A 23,701-nucleotide genomic window follows, 5' to 3' on the forward strand; every position below is an offset into this window, starting at 1 on the left:
GCTTTGAAATGAAGGTTCTGTTTTATTCAAAGTGGATAGCAGATGGTTAAAGAAGGAATACTGATGTGGTGTGCCCGGACCCACTGTGATCTACGTGAGAGGATAATCCAAGAAAGATTAGTCAAGTAGCCAGAGACAAGGAGAGAGGAAGGCGGTGCGTTCTGAGAGAAGCCGCATCACCTTCATTATAAGGGAATCCTCCAGGGGCTTGAGATTCAACTTGAATCTTGCCAGTTTTAACTTCTCTCTACAAGGGCCCTTACTTTTAACTTGAAAACAAGCCTCAGGAGGTACGGCGGCTCAAAAGCTCCACTTCTGAATGAGGAAAGCCAAAGGCAATTTTCCCAGCCTCCGCTAAAGAAGTTCACAACAGAGGTCCTAGAAGCTGGGGACCTCTAAATCGATGTGATAAAGGGATGATTTATGTGATCAGATGATGGTATGTGTAGCTTTTTCCACAGGTACCATGTCACCTGACCCCTTGACCACCTGGGGCTGTTATCAGTCTTCATCATCATATTCCACCTGGTCGCACAGCAAGCTGATGTGCTGACAATTACTTCTCCTTTTGTAAAATGTGAAATTTCAAAACACTTAACCTGTGTGAGGAGTTTTTCTTTTTCTTCAGCCTCTTCTGAAGAGAGAGGAGCAGACTCATCAATCTTCCGCTGTTCCTCCTTCTGCACCTGAGCTGCATTTGGGAGGTCAGGATTCCTGGGGACCTAAAAATCAGCCGCAAGAATGAATGAATAGTAAAAGACCAATGCTATTAAGGGGTTCAATAAACACTCCAATCCATCTCCCTTTACAGCTTTTTCCAGAAACGCAAGTCAGGCAGGACTGATACATTTCACATCTACTGAGTATTTGTTAGAGAAGGAGGGTGTTTCACTGCTACTGGGATGCTTGCAGAGAAACATTTCTTTTTGTGGTGTTTACAATCCTCCGAAAGTTCTTCAGGCAAGGTGAACAAAGCACATCATAATTCATCCATCTACATTTGTTCTTCCATGGCTTAGAGGCTCTTGTTCCAGTGAAATATAACAGTAACGGGGGCCAGTAAGTAACTGATACACCCCAAGAGGATTTCTTTAAGCCAGAAAAGCCCTCCAGGACACCAAGGAAAAGAGAGCCAGAGAGGTCTGTATATGCTCCGACGATTACACCGTGAAACAGGCATTAACTTTTATGCCCATTTTTATCCAGAATGGAATGAACTTGATACTGCAGTTATATGGTACTTAAAAGAACTTTTCAATGTAATTTTATAATGCTTTCAAGTTTGTTCAATATTTCTAACCCTCTTCGACACCTTTAATGACTAGAAACAAGCATGCACTGATTTAAGTCCTCTGACTTTTTATCATCATCATCATCATCATTAAGATTTTTGAATCACCCATCCTCGTGACTGCAGGGCTCTGGGCAATAGACAACAATAAATAAAAACATAAAAACTCTACAATTAAAATACAACATCACCAATAAATAAAGATAAAACTCCGGCCAAGCTGCCTCTTACCTGTACCAACTCCACACCCCCAAACTCCGTAGAGCCCTCTCTTTGGCGAGATTCAATGTATTACCTTTGGCCTCATTATCTGGCCACTTTCAGGGTGTGCCCTTTTCTGACAGATGTTGCCCATGCACAAATGTCTAAATTTTACTTTGGCTCAACTAGAAGAATATACTGATTGCCTAAAGATCCTTATTCTTCTTGATAATCCAAACTTTGAGATAACGGAAACTGTTGCTAAATTTCTTTTTGGTGCCATTTCTATTCGCCCTTTATTTAATTGATGGGTATACTTACTTGGTAATTCCTTGTTTCTGTATTTTGCAGATATTATTCTATGCTGTGGTTGTTGTTGTTTTTGTTGTATATGGGTTTGCAAGGGTTACATGCCAATAAAGGCAACTGGACTGGATAAAACTCCAGGTGGCGAACTGAAATCACTTCCCATTCTGGACCTTGTGGGCAGGGGAGGAAAAAGGACGACTGATCTGGAAAGCAGAAGAGGGTGCCGGCTAGAATGAAAACCGTTGCTGTCCTCAACCAGACGCCTGGTGGAGCATCTCTGCCTTAAAGGTCCTGCGGAATTTCATGAGATCCCGCAGGGCCCTGATGGTATTTGGCAGAGAGTTCCACCAGGTCGGGGCCAGGACTGGAAAAGTCCTGGCCCTGGTCGAGGACAGCCAGACATCTTTTGGGCCGGGGACCACCAGTCGATTGCTCTCCAAAGAGCGTAGCCCTCTCCCGGAGACATACCAGAGGAGATGGTCCTGCATACACCTTGGTCCCTGACTGCTCAAGGCCTTAAAGGTCAACACCAAAACCTTGAACTTGCCTCAGAATTCTACTGTAGAATACTTGTGGAAGACACCTTGCAGTTCTGGCTGTGCAAGGCAAGTGAAACTAAACACCAAAGAGTCTCCCTTCTTGTTCAAAAGGTGACACTACCTCACGTGAAAGTGGAAGCATCCACGATTACAGACCCTCTCCCTTACAGCGCTACACCAACCCATCTGTCTGGTCTTGCACGAGCATTTGCAATACGCCGCAGGAAGTTACTTTCCTTCCACTCAAGAGTCTTTCTGGGATCCAACCCATGATCTCAGACTTCACCAAGCACCCAGCGGACAGGACTCATAGAACCAAGGAACACCCTCATCTAGCTGTGCCTTCCAGCTAGACATAGTTTATGGGATGGAAAGTGGGAGACGAAGCCATTTCAAAACAGCCAAGCTACGTAAGACCACAATTAACATCCTGCTTGTACATCTGGGAAGCAACAAGAAGCCAAGACCAAGAGTAGACTTTTGGAGACAGGTGCTTGGAGGGTGGGGAGGAGCCACTATTTGTAACAAACAAAGGCAACTGTGGTCTTGGGCTGCACTACCTGTGCGCTGTATAGACCTGGGAGATTTGCTGTCTCTCTGGCTCAACACATACTTGAAACATGCCAGAGTTATATGCCTCTGAATGCTATGGGCCAAACTTGACATGACCCATGTATCTAAACTTGGATCTGTTTATTAATCTGCTCTGCAAAATTGGTAAATACTGTCAAGTAGTCCTGAGGAGGACTGTTTGATTGGTTGGTTGTTTCTATGTGTGTAGTGTAGCTAGGAGATCCTACGACTGTCTGGCTGCAAGAAGTTCTAGCTCTTTAGCGTTATCCAGGGTGCACCATGAGGAGGCAAGCTAGAATTGAAATTAAATCAGAAGAGCTTTTGGCTAAACATTAGGAAGAACTTCCTGATGGTTAGAGAAGCGGTTCCTCAGTGGAACAGGCTTCCTCAGTTAGTGGTGGACTCTCCTTCTTTTGAGGTTTTCAAGCAGAGGCTAGATGGCCATCTGACAGCAATGCTGATCCTGTGAACTTAGGCAGATCATGAAGGATTGCCTCAGTGGCCCTTCTTGTGGCCCTCTTTTACATGCCCAGGGAAATGCCGAATGCCACTTTGCGGTCAGGAAGCAATCCTGGAGGTTTTTTATCATCTTCTGGGCATGGAACAGCAGTCACTGCAGATGTGGAGGGGGAGGTATTCGTGAATTCCCTGCACTGTGCAGGGGGTTGGACTAGATGACCCTAGAGGTCCCTTCCAGCTCTATGATTCTATGATTCTAACACTGAGATGCTCAGCTTTAGGGTTGGTATACAGTACTACGGAATGTGGTATTTTAGTGTGGCTCAACAGCCCCCATGTCCACAAACCTGATGCCCAACTCAACACAACAATGAGAACTATCAGCGGATTTATTAAACCCACTCCGACTTATTGGCTACTCACATTGTACCACAGCGCCCCCCCACATCTCTGAAGACAAGATGCTCTTCTTTGTGAATATAGAAAGATCACTGAAAACAGAGAGTTGCCCGTCCACAAAGACATGGCTGACACAGGCCTATCCAGACTAAGACCCTGATACCCGGCAATAAGATCTACACAAATCCTACAATCACAAAAATTCGATCTAGGGAATGAATGGTTGTGAACATGGATGCAATCAGTTCCACCGGATATTCATAACCCGATAAACACCAGCGAGAGGCCCACGGGATTTGACTTGCCATGTAAAGTATGGAAGATGGCTAACAGAAGATGAACAGGCTGTGGCAGTTGTGCAGACCTGTGGTTTAAATGGGGTAAAAAAACCAGGACCTGAGCGATTGTGGTGCAGCCTGCCAAACTATTTTCCACCTGTCACAGGAATGTGAGCGTTGTGCTTTCCAGGGAGATGTGACAGAGTTCTTTGAACTCTCCCCAGCTGCGACTGAGGGGATTAAAAATCTAGATATTAGTATTTAGGGGGATTGCCCAATCAGTCTGCATACCTGTTGTATCAACTTGGCTACATATTTTAGGTTCTTATATGCTTCCTGTGTGTAACTCTGCCATGCGATAAATAATGTAAATACTGTGACAAAGATGTGACAGCAGCAGATCAGTGGTTTGATTCGGGAGAGAGTACAAGAGGGGAGAATCTCACTTAAGCAGGGTTCTTTTTGTAGCAGGTACTCATTTGCATATTAAGCGACACCCCCCTAATGCAGCCCATCCTCCAAGAGCTTACAGTAGCTCCTATAAGAAGAGCTCTGTAAGCTCTTGGAGGATTGGCTACATTAGGGGGGTGTGGCCTAATATGCAAAGGAGTTCATGCTACAAAAAGAGCCCTGCGTGAACACTTAAAAAACACAAAAAGCAGGGGGAGGTGTCTAAATTTAAAAACAAAGCAAGCAAACACAAGAGGAGCAGAGAACTTTCCCCCTGCCTTGTAGCTTTCCTCCCTAGTCCACCCCTAACACCCCTTTTCTTCAGGTGAACTCCAACTCCAGAAGTGAGCCTACCTGGGAGAGAAGCATTTGGCAACAGCGGATGCAGGGAGGGACCTATGGGAGGACCAAAGAGAGGACTCTGCACGTCTCACTCGGGTGCCGCTTCTGCCTCTTCAGATCGGACACCCCACCACCCCCTCGCCCACCACTTTCTACGGGATGGAGGCAGCGGAATTTAAACAAGCGGATCTGCTGCTATCGTGTCTAGCTCAGCCCTTTGTCACAGAATCTCCAGAGGATGCAATGCCAAATAAATTAAAAGGGTTTCCACTGCCATTTGAGATATAGGCTACAGTGAAATTAAACGAGGACCTATTAAGAAATATTAAGGAATATTGATGCGCTGAGTGTAAAATGATTTTTTTCAGCTATATTTGCTACTGCCCTATGAAAACACAAATCACACGGCACTGGACTCGAACCTTCTAGCCATCAATGCAAACTCTGAACGAGGCTCTGAACACCATGCAAGCAGTGTTCCCTCTAAGCTGAGTCAGTGCGAGCTAGCTCACAGATTTTTATCCTCTGGCTCACCCATTTTTTGTCTGAGCTCAGGGAGGTGGGCTCCAGAGCAAACTAATTTATGCAGTAGCCAAATGGCTCGCTCACAACTTTAATGCCAGTCGCTCACAAAGTAGAAGTTTTGCTCACAAGACCCCACAGCTGAGAGGGAACATTGCATGCAAGTAATTACATATAATCAAGATATGAGCTTTCGTGTGCAAGGCTCACTAGCTCATACCTTGAATAAACCTTTGTTGGTCTTAAAGGTGCCACTGGACTAAATTTGTTCTACTGCTTCAGACCAACACAGCTGACCACCTGGATCTACATGTAATCAGTTACCAAAGTTCACTTTTTTAACAGATAGCTGCTGTTGCCCAAGAAAATGATGAGTGGGAAGGGGGTCCTTCATACTGCATTGTGAAGCTCATAAGCAACATCTGAAAACAGGAAAAATATCCCTTGCGAAGGACCTCTCCAATGTAACTGAAGCAAATGACTTTTGTCGGTCTCTGCAGATCGTGTGAAAAGATGTAACTGAAGCGGTATAAAACAAAACAATTGCAGGGGAAGGATCTTTCTTATCGCCAAATACCATCACTAGCTTGTGTATTCTTTAGCACAAGATACTATTGAATTTTTGGGGGTTTATTCAAAGCAAGCATTTCAGGTTTCCAAATTACACCTTTTGTGGTGATAGAATAAACTGTAATGTTTCCCATTCGATGCTACTACGATGCTTTTATTTTTAAATTATAGTAAAATTTCAACCTCAGGCATGTGAAGTTAACAGATTTCCTGTCAATCATCTTTAAGAAAACCTGAGTGGTGTCTTCATGTCGGTTATTTCCCCAAGACCGAGGAAATGAGGCTTGCTTTAGCTTCCATGCTGATTTATAGAAGCGACACCCCACTGACTTCCGCATGAATATAATTGCAGCATTATATACCGGATGATAGAAACAAATCCTAACCACTGCTTGATGCACCAAAAGTATTTGAAGAAAGTACAAAAGTAATTTCCTTGTAAATTATATAAATTAGCTACTGAATGTACCCACTTACAACATGGTGGTCACAAAAGTAAAGTTGAGAAACATGCAATTAACTCGCTCTATAGCTTGAACATGAAAGTACATATAAACATATTTTTCTTTGCCAAGCACAGAGTCATGTCTCCTACTTTAGAACTGTATTTACTTTGAAAATGCAGCAAACTGTTTGTTTTTCAGAGCAAAAGGTGGATGTATTTGGAAGAGAATGGTTGGATCCCAAGGGCTGGATTCAAAAAAGTCCTATCACAAAAGGAAGGAGTCATCCCATAAATGGAAGGGCACCATTAAAACTAACCCTCTGTACAGAAGATCTTATTATTCACTACCACAGGCAGCAAATAGGTGAACAGCAGCTGCAAATAAGCAGAGAGACCTGATGAATTTATGGCCTGACAGCAGCAATCCCAGAAGTGAGGGATGGCATTTGCTGAATACCACCTGCTATTGCTCCGAAGTTTTCACGTAACCCCATGATAGTGGTTGGACACGTTGAGTGCAGGACACCACAAGAACCGTTTCAAAGCCCCCAATTGGGTCAGGGTCAAATAATACATGGTGCACATTAATGTTTCCTCGCTTTTTTTTTTTAAGCGAGAAAGTGTCCGTCTAGATGGAAAGTGTGGTACAGAGGGTCACACGTTCCTTTTCCTTGTTAACCATTTCCCAGATCAAAACCACACCCACCAAGCGGCTTGCTGCCCTGTGAGGGGGTACCTGCAGCTTCCCTCCGCCCTAGAGCAAAAGCAGCTCAGAATGAGAGATTTTGACATGAGAAATGCCCCTGCGGAAAGTAGCTGTGCCCACTCCTCACCGATCAAGCGTCCATCCAAATTGCAGCATCAGAGAGCAAACAAAGATTTTTTTCAAAAAAACCCCAAAACCTCAGGGGAAATAATCACATGACTGAGCGTGACATATCGCTTTGACCCTGCAGCTCATTAGGAATGAAGGACACCCAATAGTAGAACTATAGTAGAACTAAATGAGGAGGCAGCAGGTGGACAGTTTGGAGGAAGAGTAGAGAGCCAGTCTGGTGTAGTGGTTAAGTGTGCGGACTCTAATCTGGGAGAACCGGGTTTGATTCCCCACTCCTCCACTTGCATCTGGCTGATGTGACCCTGGGTCAGTCACAAGCTCTGGCACAGCTGTCCTTGAAAAAGCGCAGTTTCTGTCAGAGTTCTTTCAGCCCCACACACCTCACAGGGTGTCTGTTGTGGGGAGGGGAAGGGGGAGGAGTTTGTAAGCCGCTCTGAGACTCCAAGTGAAGGGCGGGGTATAAATCCAATCCAAAACAAAAAAAAATATTGGGAGCCACCTTTCTGTGGGACTCAAGCAGTTGCTAGATATTTCCTTTCCTAGGCTTCTGTAGCACACGATGTCAGGGTGCTCGCTTTTATTGGGAAGAAATACACTGTGGGCCGTCATGAGACAGTCCCCCACAACACCCTAGAATCCAGCAGCACCCAGCCAGGAAGATACAAAATTCGCCTGTTTGATACATGGGGACTCAAAGCCTCCCACCCAGGAACAAATACGAAACATTTACGTTTTTCAAAACTGTCAGGGCATTTAAATGGCTTTTTTAAAAAATACAAGCAGTCAGGCTTAGGAGCTCAATTAGCTTCAAAATGGCTATAAATTACCGATGATGTTTTACAAAGCCCCTCTAGACAGATCATGAGTCACTCAACCACAGCACTAACATTGCAGGTCTCCAGGATGTCATGGACCTATTGTTTTGTGTGAAAAGCACTGTGAATAATGTGATACAGAATCAGTGGTCAGTATTAACATCCTTAGGGGGGGAAAACCCAGACATCAGTAGCAGCATCTGAGCTCATCACCTCATTCCTTTTAGCAGTCATATTGAGCTGTGGTGCCTCAAGTGGTTAAGACGCTGAACTGCAGGCTGTGGAAGGTCAGTAGTTCAGCATTTCGAGACCCGGGTGCCGCATGATGGAGTGTGCTCCCGTCTCTAGTTCCAGCTCCTGCCAACCTAGCAGTTCGAAAGCAAGAAATTGCAAGTAGATAAATAGGTACCACTTCAGTGGGAAGGTAGCAGCGTTCCGTGCGCCTTGGTGTTTAGTCATGCCGGCCACATGATCACGGAAACGTCTTCGGACAGCGCTGGCTCTTCGGCTTTGAAACGGAGATGAGCACCGCAACCCTAGAGTCGGACTCAGCTGGCTTTCGAGCAAGGGAGCCTTTACCTTTAACATTACTGATCATAAAACTCTGTGGTAAGCATCAGCACTTGTGCCAGACTTTGCAGAGACAAAAAAAAGAGACCAAAGCCCATTTTACTGTGCCCTGCCTGACAAGTCTGAAGCTATACTATCGGATGAAAAGCTCTTTAAAAATCTTTCCCTTGGTGACTTCCATGCAAAAGCGGAACCAGATGATAACTAATCACCAATGTGCCCCAGCGTGTATGGCGTGAGCAAGAGTGTGTCAATTTATTTATTTATATTCCACCGTTCTCCCCAAGAGGGACCCAAAGCAGCTTACATCATTCTCCTCTTTTCCATTTCATCCTCACAACAACCCTGTGGGGTAGGTTAGGCTGAGAGTACGTGTGACTGGCCCAAGGCCACCCAGCAAGCTTCCGTGGCACGAGTGGGGATTCGGACCTGGGTCTCCCAGATCCTAGTCTGACACATTAACCATGACACCATGCATAATATTTATTATTTCATTCGGTTCTGTTTTTAGATTTCTGGTTGGTTCTACAACCCTAATCCTACTGAATCGTTTACTGAATGACCCCTACTATTGAGTGTGTTGACTTTCTCTGTATAATCCACCTTAAATCCCAGTGAGTGTTACAATGTTGACAAATAAATAAATAAATGACCAGAGGCTGCGTGAACTGAGCATATAGCACCAACTGTGACTTTTCAATGGATTAGAGCAAAGTTTGAGTCCAGGGGCACCTTTAAGACCAACCAAGTTTTATTCAAGGGATGAGGTTTCGTGTGCACGCACACTTCTTCCGATACAAGAGTGTGTGCACATGGAAGCTCATCCCTTGAATGAAACTCAGTTGGTCCTAAAGGTGCCACTGGACTCAAACTTTGTTCTACTCCTTCAGACCAACAGGGCTGCCCGCGTGGATCTATTTCCGGTGGATTGTCTGAGGTCAAGTCTTATGGCAGCACACAAAATCTGGGACATCAGCTCAACCATGTCATACACGTTATGGCCTAGTAGTATTTCACTTAGTCAGTCCTGACACCACTACCAGTAAGTTTCATTAGTCAGCTTGGAGTTCTATGATCAGAGGGAGAAAACTCTCTCTCTCACGCGCTAGCTGTTCCAGTCATAATTTTTATAAATCTTAACCATGTCTTCTCTCCTCACACTGACCCCCTTTGAATCTGAAAAACTGGGCTCTGCTTGACAAAAATATATGTTGGCCCCAGTCACACGGGCCAGATAATGCGGGGGGGGGCTGTTTGCCCCGGAGCAAAATAAAGTGCGGTCGCCCAATCACACGGCCCCCCGAGTCTTCGCGCTTAGGCTGTTAGCTGGTGATCACACGGTGATGCTGGAGCATGGCAAAGAAGCAGCGCGGCAAGCATTTCACTTTTGCGCATGCGCAGTTCCGCAGAGCAGCACTGCTTTCAGTTACGTGTTTGTGCGCATGCGCTTACGAAAAACATCCGGTTTCTAACGAGACGTGGACGGGCGCCGGATGCCACGGGATACTAGCACTTCCGTGATCAGATGACTGCCCCAGCCCCGCGTTTTCTGGATACTAGTGCACTTTCCAAGGTACCTTTTTACTGCGCATCTTCGGAGGAACGGCATGGGTTGGCCACGGGTGCGCTACGCTTCCCAGATGTTGCCGCGGGTGCGCTACGCTTCCCAGATGTTGCGGTGTGATCGCGCCCCAAAAATCCGCCTGACATTCGTGCCTTTAGCGCGGCAAATCCTCCGTGTGACCGGGGCCATTAAAATACAAATTTGCTAGTCTTTAAGATGTCACAAGAACTACTCTCTGTTTTGCTGCAACATACTAACAGACCTGCCCTTTCAAATTCTGCCTGCACACACGCTGCTTAGATGCCCATTTGCTAAAATAATAAATTCCAAATCCTTTAACCTTTTTGATATGAAATGCACTGAATCCCTTGAGCGTTTTAGCTGCTCTTTTTTGCGCGTCTTCCTGTTCTGTAACACCCTTTGGGAAGAGGCAACCTGAACTCCACGCAATATTCCCTATGCTGTCACACCAGGTTTGTGTAAAGGTGATGAGGGTGGTCATTTTAATTTCAGTGCCTTTCCCAATAATCCCTAGCATGAACTTTGAAATTTTCATCGCCTCTGCATACTGAGTTGAACTTTCATTGAGATTTGACCCTGGGCTCCTGAGATCTGCTCCCTGATTAGTCACTAAATTCAAACCTTGCTAAGCGAAGGGGTTTTTTTTTGTCCCAGTGAGTATTCATTTCACAATGACTGATGCTGAACCTCGTGGTCCCATTACTTGCCCACTCAGCAATTAGGAAAGATCCTTCTGGACTGCTTCACAGTTCGCTTAGGCTTTTGCCATCCTGAAAAGTGTCTTAACCACAAACAAAGGACAGGTGGAGGGAATTCAAAATCTAGCCTGGCTAAGAGATTGGCAGCCTGCTGCCTGCCTGGTGCCGCCACAAAGTATGGAAAGCAGGAGATATTTTCATACTCACTGCTAGTCGGAATTTCAAACAAGCTTTGCACAGCATCCTGCTGCCTTGAATCAAATGTGGCACCACACCATATAGAAGCAACAGCCAATAGTCACGTTTGCACAAATTCAGTCCCATACCTTCCAAATTAGATGCCTACATGACACATGCTCAGACCTTGCTGCTTGCAATGTACATTCGTTTATCAAGCATGGACATTTATTCCTAAAATATTAATATTCATATTTCTTCTTCTTGAATAAAGCAAACAGTCCTTGTGTAAATTATCCAGCCATGTGGATACCAGTACCTTCAGGGCTCATGAACAATTCTGAGTAGAACTACCTTCTCTAAGAGCTCAGTTACACAATGCTTTAAAAAAAAAAACTTTAGGAACCCTATATGGATCACGGCACTGAGTGAAGGGAGAATTAACCCTTTCCTCCCATGCTGTTTCCTTGGTAGTAACCGCCCTAGTAGTCCCAGTAAGAAGGAAAAGAGCAGAGGTCATTTCGGGGGGGATCGCGGGGTATCACAGATCCCCCAGGTGAGGTGCGGGTGGCGGGGCACACGATGAAGCCCCGCCCCTTGCTTCCGGCCGCCCCGCTTCCGGCCCTCATTCAGCCAGGAGGAGGCAGGAGAAGAGGGAGGGTAAGTTGCTTTCCCCCCGCCTCTGATGTCAGGGGGTATGGCATATGCTAATGAGTTATGCTAATGAGTCCCCCTAGCTCTTTTTCTACGAAACGACCCCTGGAAAAGAGAAGGTATCTTCCCCCTCCACACCCTAATGCTAGTAGCAACCTGAGGGAGAAAGGCTGATTCCCACGGTCAAAATGGCAGAGGGTAAACTCCCTCTTCCACTGCTGTGGCCCTAAACCAAAATCCTCATGATTGCTTTTAAATATATGTATTATTTTTTTAAATGCCAGGAATCATAGGTCTCCCATATTTATTCATTTATTTATTTATAATCTGGATTTATAAATCTCTCAATCCCTGAGCACTCGGGGCTCTGAGTGATGAACGACGATGATAAAAACATATAATCAAACAATATCAACCATTTAAAAGCTGATTAAAACAATTCATAGTTTACTGTACTTAGATGGCGCTAGTACCGCCAATTCCAACTGTGCTCCCGTCTCGTAGGGGGATGAGTGGGAGCGGGGGGAGAAGGAGGGAGTGCCGGCCAAGATAGTAACCGTCACTGTCCCCAACCAAAGGCCTGGTGGAACATCTGCTTTGCGACCCCTTCAGAACTGCATAAGGTCCCGCAGGGCACGGATATCATCTGGCAAAGAGTTCTACCAGGCTGGGGCCAGGGCTGAGGACAGCCAGATGTCTTCTGGGCCGGGGGTCACCAGTGAGTTGTTCCCAGCAGAGCATAACACCCTCCAGGGGACACACTGGAGGAGGCAGTCCCACAGGTACGCTGGCTCCAGACGGCTTAAGGCCCTGGAGGTCAGTACCAAAACCTTGACCCTGACCTGGTATTCCCCTGGAAGCCAGTGCAGTTGACACAGCAACTGTGTCGAACGCTGCTGTGAGATCGAGTACCAACAGCAGCACCGATCCGGCTTGATCCAGCTGTCTGCGGAGATCATCCGTAAGGGCGACCAGCACTGTCTCCATCTCGTGGCCAGGGTGAAAACCAGACTGGAATGGGTCCAGTGCCGATGTGTCATCCAGAAAACTCTGGAGCTGCTTAGCTACCACTCTCTCAATTACCATTCCCAGAAAAGGCAAGTTCAAAACTAGGCGGTAACTGGAAGGATCCGTAGGATCCAGAGATTTTTTTCCCCAAGAGTGGTAACAACACAGCCTCTTTCAAGCCCACTGGATATACCCCGGACTCCAGGGGAAAGCTGATAATGTCCACCAGAGGGCCCTGTATTCTCTCATTGATGGCTTTCACCAGTCATGGGGGGCATGGATCCAAGAAGCTTGTGGCTGGCCTAACAGCACGCAGGATTCTGTCAACATCAGCATAGGAGAGCCGGCTGAAGTTGTCAAATACTGAATCCAGAGACGGCCAAGGGACCTCCAGTCCCCTTACTGTATCAGCACTGGTAGTTAGGTCACGGCATAGTACAGTTTCAACAAACGTGTAATTCAGTTTCAACATGTCTGCTGACGTAACAGAGCCTGAGCCAACACATTTTCTGTGGCCCTTCAATTAATAATGCATTTCTAACATGGCCCTCTGCTAACTAATTTCTTGCTCCTGCTACTTACATACTGGAACTAAATACAAAATGGCCAAGAAGTCAAGAAACACATGACAGAATCTGTGCTTTCTTCCCTTTGCCTGAAAAACATTCTGAATTTTGCTCCTTTTCAAAATGAAGACACCAAGATAGTTTCCCTCCACTAGCAAAAAAAGTAAAATGGACCAGCCATTACCTTGTAGCCTATGGTCTTGCGGTAATAGAGAATTTCTTTCTCAAGAAGCTCAAATAACCGTGGTGGAAAGAACTGGAAATCTTGAATATTTGGCTGTTTCGGAGGTCGTGGAGCCTTGAAAGATAAATGCACATATTATTAATTCCTTTCCTATCCAGATCTCCTCTAATCAGTAGATCTTTAGCAATGACTAGAAGAATACTAAATTTGGTTCTAAAGGAAACTATAATAGACAGGAATTTAGCAACCAATAAGGTTACATTTGGATCACGGTCTAGCATCAGATAGGGAATAGCACACTATTATACTATACACATAGGCTGTAAAATGAGATGGTCCAGATATAATAGCAACCCATGATTCTCATGGGAAGGAGCCCGGAGGTTCCTCAGGTATGCACGCTCTCATCACCTGCCTTTTCTCCCCTCCTGAAAACTAACAGTTATGTCCTTTTTCATCCAAATGGGCAGGCTATGGTCCGTGCTTTGGTATGAGCAGGATTCCAAACCATGGTTTAACCAACTATTAGTAATCCTATGCTGTAGGAAAAATACAAACCAGTTTGCCGGTTTGGATAAAATGATAAAACTGTGGCTTAGCACAAAAATAAAAAACACTAATTTCTGACCATGTGTGAGGAGGGGGGGGGGGGGGGGGGGGGGGTAAGTGTAGAAGCCCAAAAATCTCCCAGGGAGATTCAATTAGCATCAAACCAACCTAGCAGCTCGAAAGCAAGAAATTGCAAGTAAATAAATAGGTACCACTTCGGTGGGAAGGTAACAGCGTTCCGTGCGCCTTGGTGTTTACTCATGCTGGCCACATGACCACGGAAACATCTTCGGACAGCGCTGGCTCTTCGGCTTTGAAATGGAGATGAGCACCACAACCCTAGAGTCGGATTCGACTGGCTTTCGAGCAAGGGAACCTTTACCTTTACCTTACATTTTACTACCATGTGCCATAGTTGCTATTGCACATTCAGGAAAAGCAATCTTTTTCTCTTTACATAACAAAGTTATAGCACAGGAAAGAAGAGTATGGATTACAAAGCTAGATTGTTTCACCTTTGGGATTTTGGGTTCACTGACACGGAGAGCTTCTCTGAAGTAAGCGTCCACAGCGTAGTTGGCTTTGCGCTCCCTTTTCGGGGGCTCTATCCATTCCATCATGCTCAACTAGAAACGAAAGGCAATTAGTAAGCTTAAGTAGGCTCAGATCTTTTTTTTTTCTGCAAAAGGCAAGAGAAATTGTAGTAAGTAACCCAGATACCACTGATTGATGGGCATGGTGCTGTCAACACAGATGCTTGTTTTTAAAAACACATCTCAGCAGTCGGATGCACATTACCTAAATTGCTATGTAGATGTGTGGCAATACATAATTAGGTTCAAAAGGCCTTGCTTCAGAATAGCAATGTTCAATTGACATAAAAATACAAGTTGAAAGAAGAGCATTTTTTCTCCAGTTTATCCCACACCTTCTTGCAAGACCGACAGTTGCTAAATTATCACAAGAAACGTGCTTTGTATCCAACCAGGCGGAAAGAAGCCGTGGAGTTTTGTTTTTGTATATGACTATGGCAGGGAGAATGGTTTGTGCACAGAAATGGAAATGTCCGACAATACCTACAGTAGAATGGTAGGAAAAGAAGCTGGACTATGGCTAAACTTACAGTATTGGTCAGGGAAAAGACAATTTATTCATTTATTAGGGACTGGAAACCCCTCATTGACTTTTTGCATGAAAAAGATATGGACTACTTGATGCTTTGTGGTTTTCCTGAATAATAAACGTGTTCAAGGAGAAATAAGGAGAGAGTTCTTGTTTATATGTATAAACAAGGAAAATTTTGCTATCCAAATTATATTTGTTGTAGAGAAAATCAGAAGTCTTTTATGTTTCCTTCCCCCTTTCTTTATATCTATTTTATGTTGATGTTTGTATGACTCCTAGCTTTATTTCTCTAGTAAAAAACTAAATCCAAAGAGAAGAAATGTGTTTCGTATCCTTCTTGCCCTCATAAATAGGCAGGCACACTGGCTAGTATTCAAACATAAACTGCAGATATGTTGTGATTGTGCAAACAAGTCTTTATTCCTGTCTCTCAATGCACAACATTAATTGAAACAGCCCAGCAAACAAGGAAAGAGACAAAGGGCTTTCCTGCATGCTTATTTTTGTTGCTTGTGTGCTCATATTGCATTGGGGGGGGGGGGGGTTCTTTTCCAGACACATTTTGCTCCTTCTAGTGGTCACTTCAATAATACATTGCTGTATCTCTGGCTTATTCCCCTACGATATCAAAGTGAAGAGAAATAAACTGGAGATACAGTGATGTAATATCAAAGTGACCACTAGTGGGAGCAAAACATGTACAAAAAAGAAAAAAGATGCACTATGGGCACCCAAGCGACAAAAAGTGTGGGAATAGTCAAATAGGATATTACAAACACTTGAGGAGCTGAAACTGAACTCAGCCTACAAGAAACCTCATGACTCTGAAACGTAATGATCAGTTGGGACTTCGTTTATAAACTGAGACTGAATCTGCAGTCCAATGACTCGTTGCCACTTTGTGTAAGAGCACTGGAAGGTTTGTTTGGGGCTGTTTTTAAAATATAGCCCTTCGATCCACAGAACAGCAAAAAAAGTCTCGCATTTCTCTTTCGTCTCCAAAAAAGCATGTAACATTTCCTGAAAGCCATTCCCACTGCTATAGTCTCATTACACTGGGTTATGCTGTAACTGACAAATAACTGTGAAACAGAAAACCAACATTAATGGACAACGGTAATCTCTTGCTATTACCCACACACACACACAAACACACACACCCCTCATTCGGCGAATTCTAGCTTCTCAGTGTTTGACTTGAGGCCTTTCACCTCTTCCTTTGCAGGCTTATTACTCCTATCTTCCAGTGTTCCTCAGCATGTAGAGCTATTCTACACTGACAGCACTGAAGACTTTTCACATTTTCCCCAGCCCCTTTAAAAAACAGTTGAGTTGATCAAGCTAGTTTTCTGAGGGTGTGTCACCTGAGCAGCTGGAGAGCTGAGGAAGGACACTCATTGCACCTCAGTCAGATGTACAACGTCGTCTCCAGGACCGACCGGGGAGGATACCTGTTCTTCCCATTTGCGGCCAAAGGGACTGTGCACAGTACTGACTGGTTGGCCCTTAAACCGACCACGAAGTCACCGCTTTTCACCTCCAAACAATTTGGTGACGAAGAAGAGTTGGTTTTTTTGCTCCCTGCCCTTCACTACCAGAGGGAGTCTCAGAGCAGCTTACAATCTCCTTCCCCTTCTTCTCCCCACAACAGACACCCTGTGAAGTAGGTGAGGCTGAGAGAGCTCTGAGAGAGCTGTGACTGACCCAAGGTCACCTAGCTGGCTTCATGTGGAGGGGGAGTGGGGAATGAAACCCGATTCTCCAAATTAGAGTTTGCCACTCTTAACCACTACACCAGACTGACTAAGTCTTGTACTTAGGCTGCTTCCACCCAGACAATCCCCTATTGCGGTAGAAAAGAGCAAGAGTCCAGGAGCACCCTAAAGACTAGCAAAATTTGTAGCAGGGTATGAGCTTTCGTGAGTCACTGCTCCCTTGTTCAGATAATTCCCTATTGAGCACTCGTGGCCATTGCAAAAGCCTTCACAGCAGCGGCAGAGCATCCACTGTGTTTCCTTTGGTATCCCCACCAGCCCACTCACGTCCGCCTGCTCATTTGGATGAGGGCAGCCAATAACAAGCCCTGGCTTACAATGGCCCCACCTACTTCCTGAAAAGCTTGGTGGGTGCCAGAAGAAGTAGTGGTGGGCACCAGACACCATGTTGGGGAAGCTGGCAAAAGCTGACCAGGGGAGAAACGGTGGGCACAAGATGATACTGAAGGAAAATAGTCCTGATGTGGGTGGGGAGATCTGAAAATCCACACTTTCCCATCCATGACTAAACCCACTCTCTGAGTATGATATTTATAGAAAACCCGAAACAAAGCAGGTTAGGGGGAATGTGCAGTGAGGCAGGGCAAAGCCCAGAAGGAGAACGCTTGCACACAGGGCTATTTTTGGGCAGGAACGCGCAGGAACGGAGTTCCGGCTGGCTCCCAAGTTGGCCACGCCCATCAGGAACTCATTAACATAATAGGCCACACCCAACAGCAGAAACTCATTAGGATTGGCTACATTAGGGGTGTGTGGCCTAACATGCAAAGGAGTTCCTGCTACAAAATAAGCCCTGGGTTTTGACAACAAACAAGGTAAACAGAATAACGAGCAAAAGGTGGGTGTGGCTGGATGAGCACACTTCTGGTAACATGGGGGTGCGGCCTAATGTGCTAATGAGCTGTGCTGTCAGGGGTGTGGCCCAATATGCTAATGAGTTTCTGCTGTTGGGTGTGGCCTATTATGCTAATGAGTTCCTGCTGGGCTTTTTCTACAAAAAGAGCCCTGCTTGCACAACAATGTCGTATGATAGCTTGAGGAGTGGGGTAACTCTAGTTTGGGAGGCAAGGCAGACCTAAACATCCATGTGGTAGCAGCCTTAATCAAACCAAAATACCATTCTCCAAGGATAAGCATAGTCTGGTAAGACTCATTCTACAGCAGTGCTTTCATTATTATTCGACGGCCCAACTTCAGCTAGCTCTGGAGCAATGGCTCTGCCAAAAGGTAATCAGAAGGAGTGGGTCTGTCATGACCTGGGCTGTGCCACCAGAGGCCTACTAGGCCCAGGGAGCCTGGCTAGCAGTAAGGGAGGCTGGGCCTACAAACCCCAGAAGGCCTTGGGAAGTTTTGGTGCCGATTTTGACCAATAGGGAAGAAGAGGGCTGGGGAATATAGGAACTGGTACAAGAGGGAAAGCTGTTCTTCTTCCCAGGGAACAGAGCCAGAAGGGACTGAGGCTGCTGTGGGGAAGAAACCCTCCTCCTGAGGGAAGAGTGAGTAGTCAGGCCACTTCTTTTCACCCACTTACTGTTATTATTCTGCACCTTGTTTGTCTGACCTCCTATAAAATAAACTATTTTCATTGTTCACTCTGCCTGGTCCTCACGCCTGTTATTCCGCCAAAAGGGAGGTCTAAAGGCCTGGGAGGGTGATCTGGGCCTTCTCAGAGGAGCCTGGAACCAGAGTGGTGGCAGCGTCAGGTGACACCCCACCTGCGTCGTGACAGGGTCTTTGCCTCATTAAGGTTGCTTCCTGTCTCTGAGGGCACTCGGACTACTATGTCAACACTTCTGTGTCCTGCAAAGATTAGGCCATTGCTTGCACAACCACACCAAAGTCACTTCAAAAACAAATCAAGGAATCTTCTATGTGAGACAGTTTCGCTTGGTGATGCCCTTACAAAGTGTTGTATATAAACAGAGGACAGCAAAAAAAAAATTTAAATTCATCCTTTGAAGCTGAGGATCTTTGTCTAAAGCTTCCTTCGCTTAGAGTGTGATTGCAAGAAGTCTAAATGCAGCACTCCAGTGACTTGCACGCAGAGACAAAGAGGACTATCATCATAACTAGTGTAAAGAAATAAAAGAGAACAACAAAAAAGGAAGAACAAGAGATAGATCAGTTCCGCAAGAACCAAGAAATCAATGGGAAATTTAAAGTATGGTTAGGCATCCTGAAAGATCAACACAGAAATACATTAACTGAACAGGACAAAATAAAGATGGGAACAAAACACAGAAGAACTATACAGAAGAGATGAAAGGATGATGGATTCCTTCAAAGAAGGATCTTTTGAAGAAGAACCTGCAGTTTTAGAAAATGAACTGAAAGCTGCACTCAAAGGAATCGAGAGAAACAAATCAGCAAGGGCAGATGGGATATCAGTACAGCTATTTTGAGCTGCAGAAACTGAGTCCATCAAAACCTTAACAAGAATATGCCATCAAAGATGGAAAACAAAACAATGGCCTACAGACTGGAAACAATCTACATTCCAACTCCCCCCCCTCCAAAAAAGGCATCAAAGACTGCAGCAACCATTGGACCACCTCATACATTTCTCATGCGAGTAAAATGATATTCAAAATCTTACAACAAAGACTGTTACCATATACAGAATGAGAAATGCCAGATGTTCAAGCTGGATTCAGAAAAGTAGGAGGCACTAAAGATCATACTGCCAAGTTATGTTGGTTATTGGAACATACAAGAGAATTTCAGAAGAAAATCAGCTTGTGTTTCATAGATGACATAGATATAGCTTTCGACTGTGTGTATCATGAAAAGTTGTAGCTGATCTCAAAAGAAACGAGTGTACCACAACATCTGATTGTTTTGATGTGCAACCTATACTCGGGACAAGAGGCTACTGTCAGAACAGAATATGATGAAACAGAATGGTTTCCAACTGGCGACAGTGTGAGACAAGGACGTGTGTTATTTCCCTATCTCTTCAATCTTTAGTCAGAACATATCATAAGGAAGACTGGATTAGATTTAGATGGAGGTGGAGTGAAAATTGGTGGAAGGAACATTAACTATTTGAGATATGCAGGTGACACCACATTACTGGCAGAAAACAGTGAAGGCTTGTGTAAGGAAGAGACCAGCTCGTGTGTAAAACAGCAACACTGAAGAACTGAATGAGGGCAGGAGGGGGAGGATCGACCTTGCAAGTCATTGCAGGAACCGCCCGGTTCTTAGCTTTTGGAGAGCTGCACAGCTGAGATATCTTAATTAACAGCTGGACAGGATAGAGGGAGGGGTAGTGTCTTAACAGGTCCCTGCGAGGATAAAAAGCCAAAAGGCAGGGGAGGGGAAAGCGTGCGTCTTTTGGGCAGGAGTGTTCCTACCTTTTGGAGTCTGAGTAAGTTTCAGCTGATTTTAATCATTATTTGTATTTTGGCAGTCCTTGAAGGACATTGAATTTTCCTTAGCTCCTCTAATTACTGGCCCCGGTCACATGGGAGATTTTGGCCCGGGAGAGGGACGGATCGGGGGCGCAGCAAACGGGCGCGAGCACACCACAACATCTGGGAATCGGCTCGCACCCATCCCCGATCCGTCCCTTCAGGCCAATAACGCGCTGTAAAAAAGAACCACCCCCAGAGGAGGACTTACCTGGGACGCCGCATCAACCGCGGCTGTGGGATCGCCGGCGCGCTCTTCGTTCGTAGCAATCCCGGCTCCCGGCCAAACTGCGCATGCTCACACATGCGCAGTTCGGCTGCCTCACTCCCCTTTCAGTGGCTTCCCCCCGGCATCTGATCGTGCCGAGGAGGAGGTCCGCAGCGGCTCAGGGAATCTATGTGATCCCACCGCCACGTGTCTCTTTTAGTGCGGCTTTAAAAAGTCACACTTTGCCCGTGTTTTTCCCCCCTGTGTGGCAGGGGCCATCGTTAATCAAGGTTGCCTTATCCTTTTGTTGTTAATAAAAGAATCTTTGCCTGACTGACTGAACTGGAGTGCAGAACCTAAAGCTGAGTATTCTAACAGCAAACCCAAAGCCTGCATCATACAACTTGAAACAACCACTGATGAAGTTGAAAGCAGGAAGTGCCAAAGCAGGATTACAGCTGAACATCAAGATGACAAAAGTAATGACTGCTGGGGAACTGCACAGCTTCAAGGCTGACAATGAAGAAAGGGAAATCGTTCAAGATTTTCTATTCCTTGGCTCCATAACCAAAATGGAAACCGCAAGCAAGAAATTAGGAGGAGACTGAGACTGGGAAGGGCAGCAGTGAAAGGGCCAGAAAAGATCCTTAAGAGTAAGGATGTGCTGCTGGAGACCAAGATAATCCATACCATAATATTCCCCATTGCCATGTACAGGTGTGAAAGTTGGACACAATGAAGACAGCTGACAGGAAGAAAACTAATTAATTTGAGATGTGGTGCTGGAGGCGAGTTTTACAGATACCATGGACTGCCTGAACTCTCCATAGAAGCTTAAATGACCAAATCTTGGTCACATAATGGGAAGACAAGAGTCACCAGGAAAGACAACGATGCTATGACAAGTTGAAGGCAGCAGGCAAAGAGGAAGACCCAACATGAGATGGACCGACTCAATCAAGAAAGCCACAAAGGCCCTCCGTTTGCAAGACCTGAGTAAGGGTGCTACTGATAGGACCTTTGGGAAGTCATTAATTCATAGGGTCGCCATAAGTCGGACATGACTTGCTGGCAACACACACACACACACACACACATGCTCATATAGTTGCGACGCAAACACATCTAGAGCACAGAGAAAAAAATACCTTCTGTTTCCCTCGGTAATCTTCACCTTCAAAATTGTACAAGCTCATTTCTGTGTCCATTGTGAAGTTGCGAAGGGAACTCTCGCCCATTTTTTGCAAACGCTCGTTCATTTCGGCGGTCTAAAGCAAGCCACAAGAAAGAATGCAGCAGCCTTCAGGAAAGTTCATTTGTTGTGAATAAAACATAAAGAATAATCGTAATTTTCCCTAAGTCAAAGAATTATGATTAGGCCCAAACAGGAGAAAGAATACAAAAAGGTGCTGGCTTATAACAGCTTTAAATAAATAAATATTATTACGAAAGACTAAGACATTGTCCGACGGCACCTAATACTGAAGCTAACACCCAAGCAGCCAGGTACACACTATCTTTACAAATAAATATGCCCCCGGATCATCTCACCTTTTTTTCACCTCTCTCCAAAATAGTGGTAATGTCTTCATCGGTCAGTTCGCTGTCCTTGGAAGCAAACACGTGTGTCGCTCCGTGCCGGATCATCTGCAGCATTTCATCTTTAGCCAGTTTGTTAGACTGCTGGTCAATAAGCCTTCCTAACACAGGGGAAAGAGCGGGAGAGCTGCAGTCTAAAGCCTCTTTGCTGTTTTCAGACCAGCGATGGACAGGCACTCCTTTCTCACCTAACCAGAACCTTAACCCATTTGCTGTAATATGGGGGAAGTCAGAATAGATTTCCCCAAAAATGGAAACGCTACTGTCATCTTTGACCTTCCCCACTACATTCTGGCCTGTCCCTTATATGTAGAACCCAGGGCCAAATCTTTGGCAAAGATATTGACAGCCCTGTACCCCCTGTATGATTATGAAAAGATGGCCTTTCTGGTCTCAGATGAGGACCCCTTCATTTCTTCAAGACTGGCTCTCTGACTTGGCTGCTAGAAAAATTAGAGCAAAAAAATCAAATAGTACCATTGCAATCAAGTGAGTGATTTTAAAAGGTCTTAACAGTTTTAAAGACCAGAGGTCGAGATAATTTTAAGAGGTGTTTTATACATTTTATTAGAGGTTGGAACATTCTATTATATGACAGTGTATGTATTTTCTGAGAGTGTTTTGATATTGTGAAGGCTTATGGCCATATACAGTAAAACGATACCTACCTACCTACCTACGTATTGTCATCTTTGCCCAACTTAAGGTGAGGATCAAACGAAACTAATGTGATGAAATAATTCAATAAGCAAGTCATGGCTCTCCTACTTTGCCAAGCAGCACAAAGCGTGTATCGGAGATGAGCCACTTGATTTGGCACTAAGGATCATGTGAGAAATTTAACATGAGATGGAAGGATATAGAACCATCAGAATGTTTTAGGTGCACATATTTAGCATAACTTGGACATCGTTGTAATCAACAAGGCATGTGTCCAACTATAGCGGGTGGGCAACAGCAAGATGGAAGCAGCCAGGGACCCTCTCATTCTACCTCAAGCCAGCTCGAGCTGAGGACTCTCCCCACCACCAACACCTCCCCTCCTGCTGCCAAATGCTACCAACAGGGCCGAAGGAAAAGCTACATCCAGTCAAGCACACGTACATACACATCATGCCTGGGTCTACCTCAGCTGAGACTCCCCTCCCCCTAAGACTATTTGGTATGCAATATCGGCCTTATTGGGTTCTATTTTGAATCCTGTGAGCCAATTTTGGGCTGAAAAGCAGAATAAAACTGTAATAAATGTCACATTCCCTGGACTACATTTTTATCATCATGTTTTTAGAGCAGGAGCCTTACAAGATATCTAAGGCCTTGGGGGAGGTCTATAATTTGTGAGTTCCATGATGCTCCCCCCCCCCCCATCTATACATTGAAAGCCTGGTTGGTAATAAATAGGCAGGCTCACACACTATTTTGCAGACAGAAAACCACAGCTATTACTGTGCTTTTAGCCGCTTGAGAACTAAAAAGGTGGGTCATAATGTGCTTTTTAAGAAGCTGACATTAATGACAGTGAAGATTTAGATTAAACTTAAGTTTCCCTAGCCTTAAAA

At 45.1% G+C, this 23,701-nt stretch overlaps 1 protein-coding gene across 1 annotated transcript in view; it reads right to left on the reverse strand.

The window, feature by feature from the left end:
• The window catches only part of SMARCA1 (SWI/SNF related, matrix associated, actin dependent regulator of chromatin, subfamily a, member 1), a 140,022-nt gene that overhangs the window by 24,287 nt on the left and 92,034 nt on the right, over window positions 1-23,701 (reverse strand). Inside the window, exons 17-21 of the mRNA XM_015424304.1 lie at window positions 22,095-22,243; window positions 21,692-21,811; window positions 14,538-14,648; window positions 13,474-13,587; window positions 600-722 (exon numbers count right to left, since the gene is read on the reverse strand). Of these exons, the coding sequence (XP_015279790.1) occupies window positions 600-722; window positions 13,474-13,587; window positions 14,538-14,648; window positions 21,692-21,811; window positions 22,095-22,243 (617 nt within the window). The remainder of the gene's footprint in view (window positions 1-599; window positions 723-13,473; window positions 13,588-14,537; window positions 14,649-21,691; window positions 21,812-22,094; window positions 22,244-23,701) is intronic.

The sequence above is a fragment of the Gekko japonicus genome, unplaced genomic scaffold, assembly GCF_001447785.1.
Source record: "Gekko japonicus isolate JY-2015 unplaced genomic scaffold, Gekko_japonicus_V1.1 scaffold2522, whole genome shotgun sequence".
Classification (NCBI taxonomy): domain Eukaryota; kingdom Metazoa; phylum Chordata; class Lepidosauria; order Squamata; family Gekkonidae; genus Gekko; species Gekko japonicus.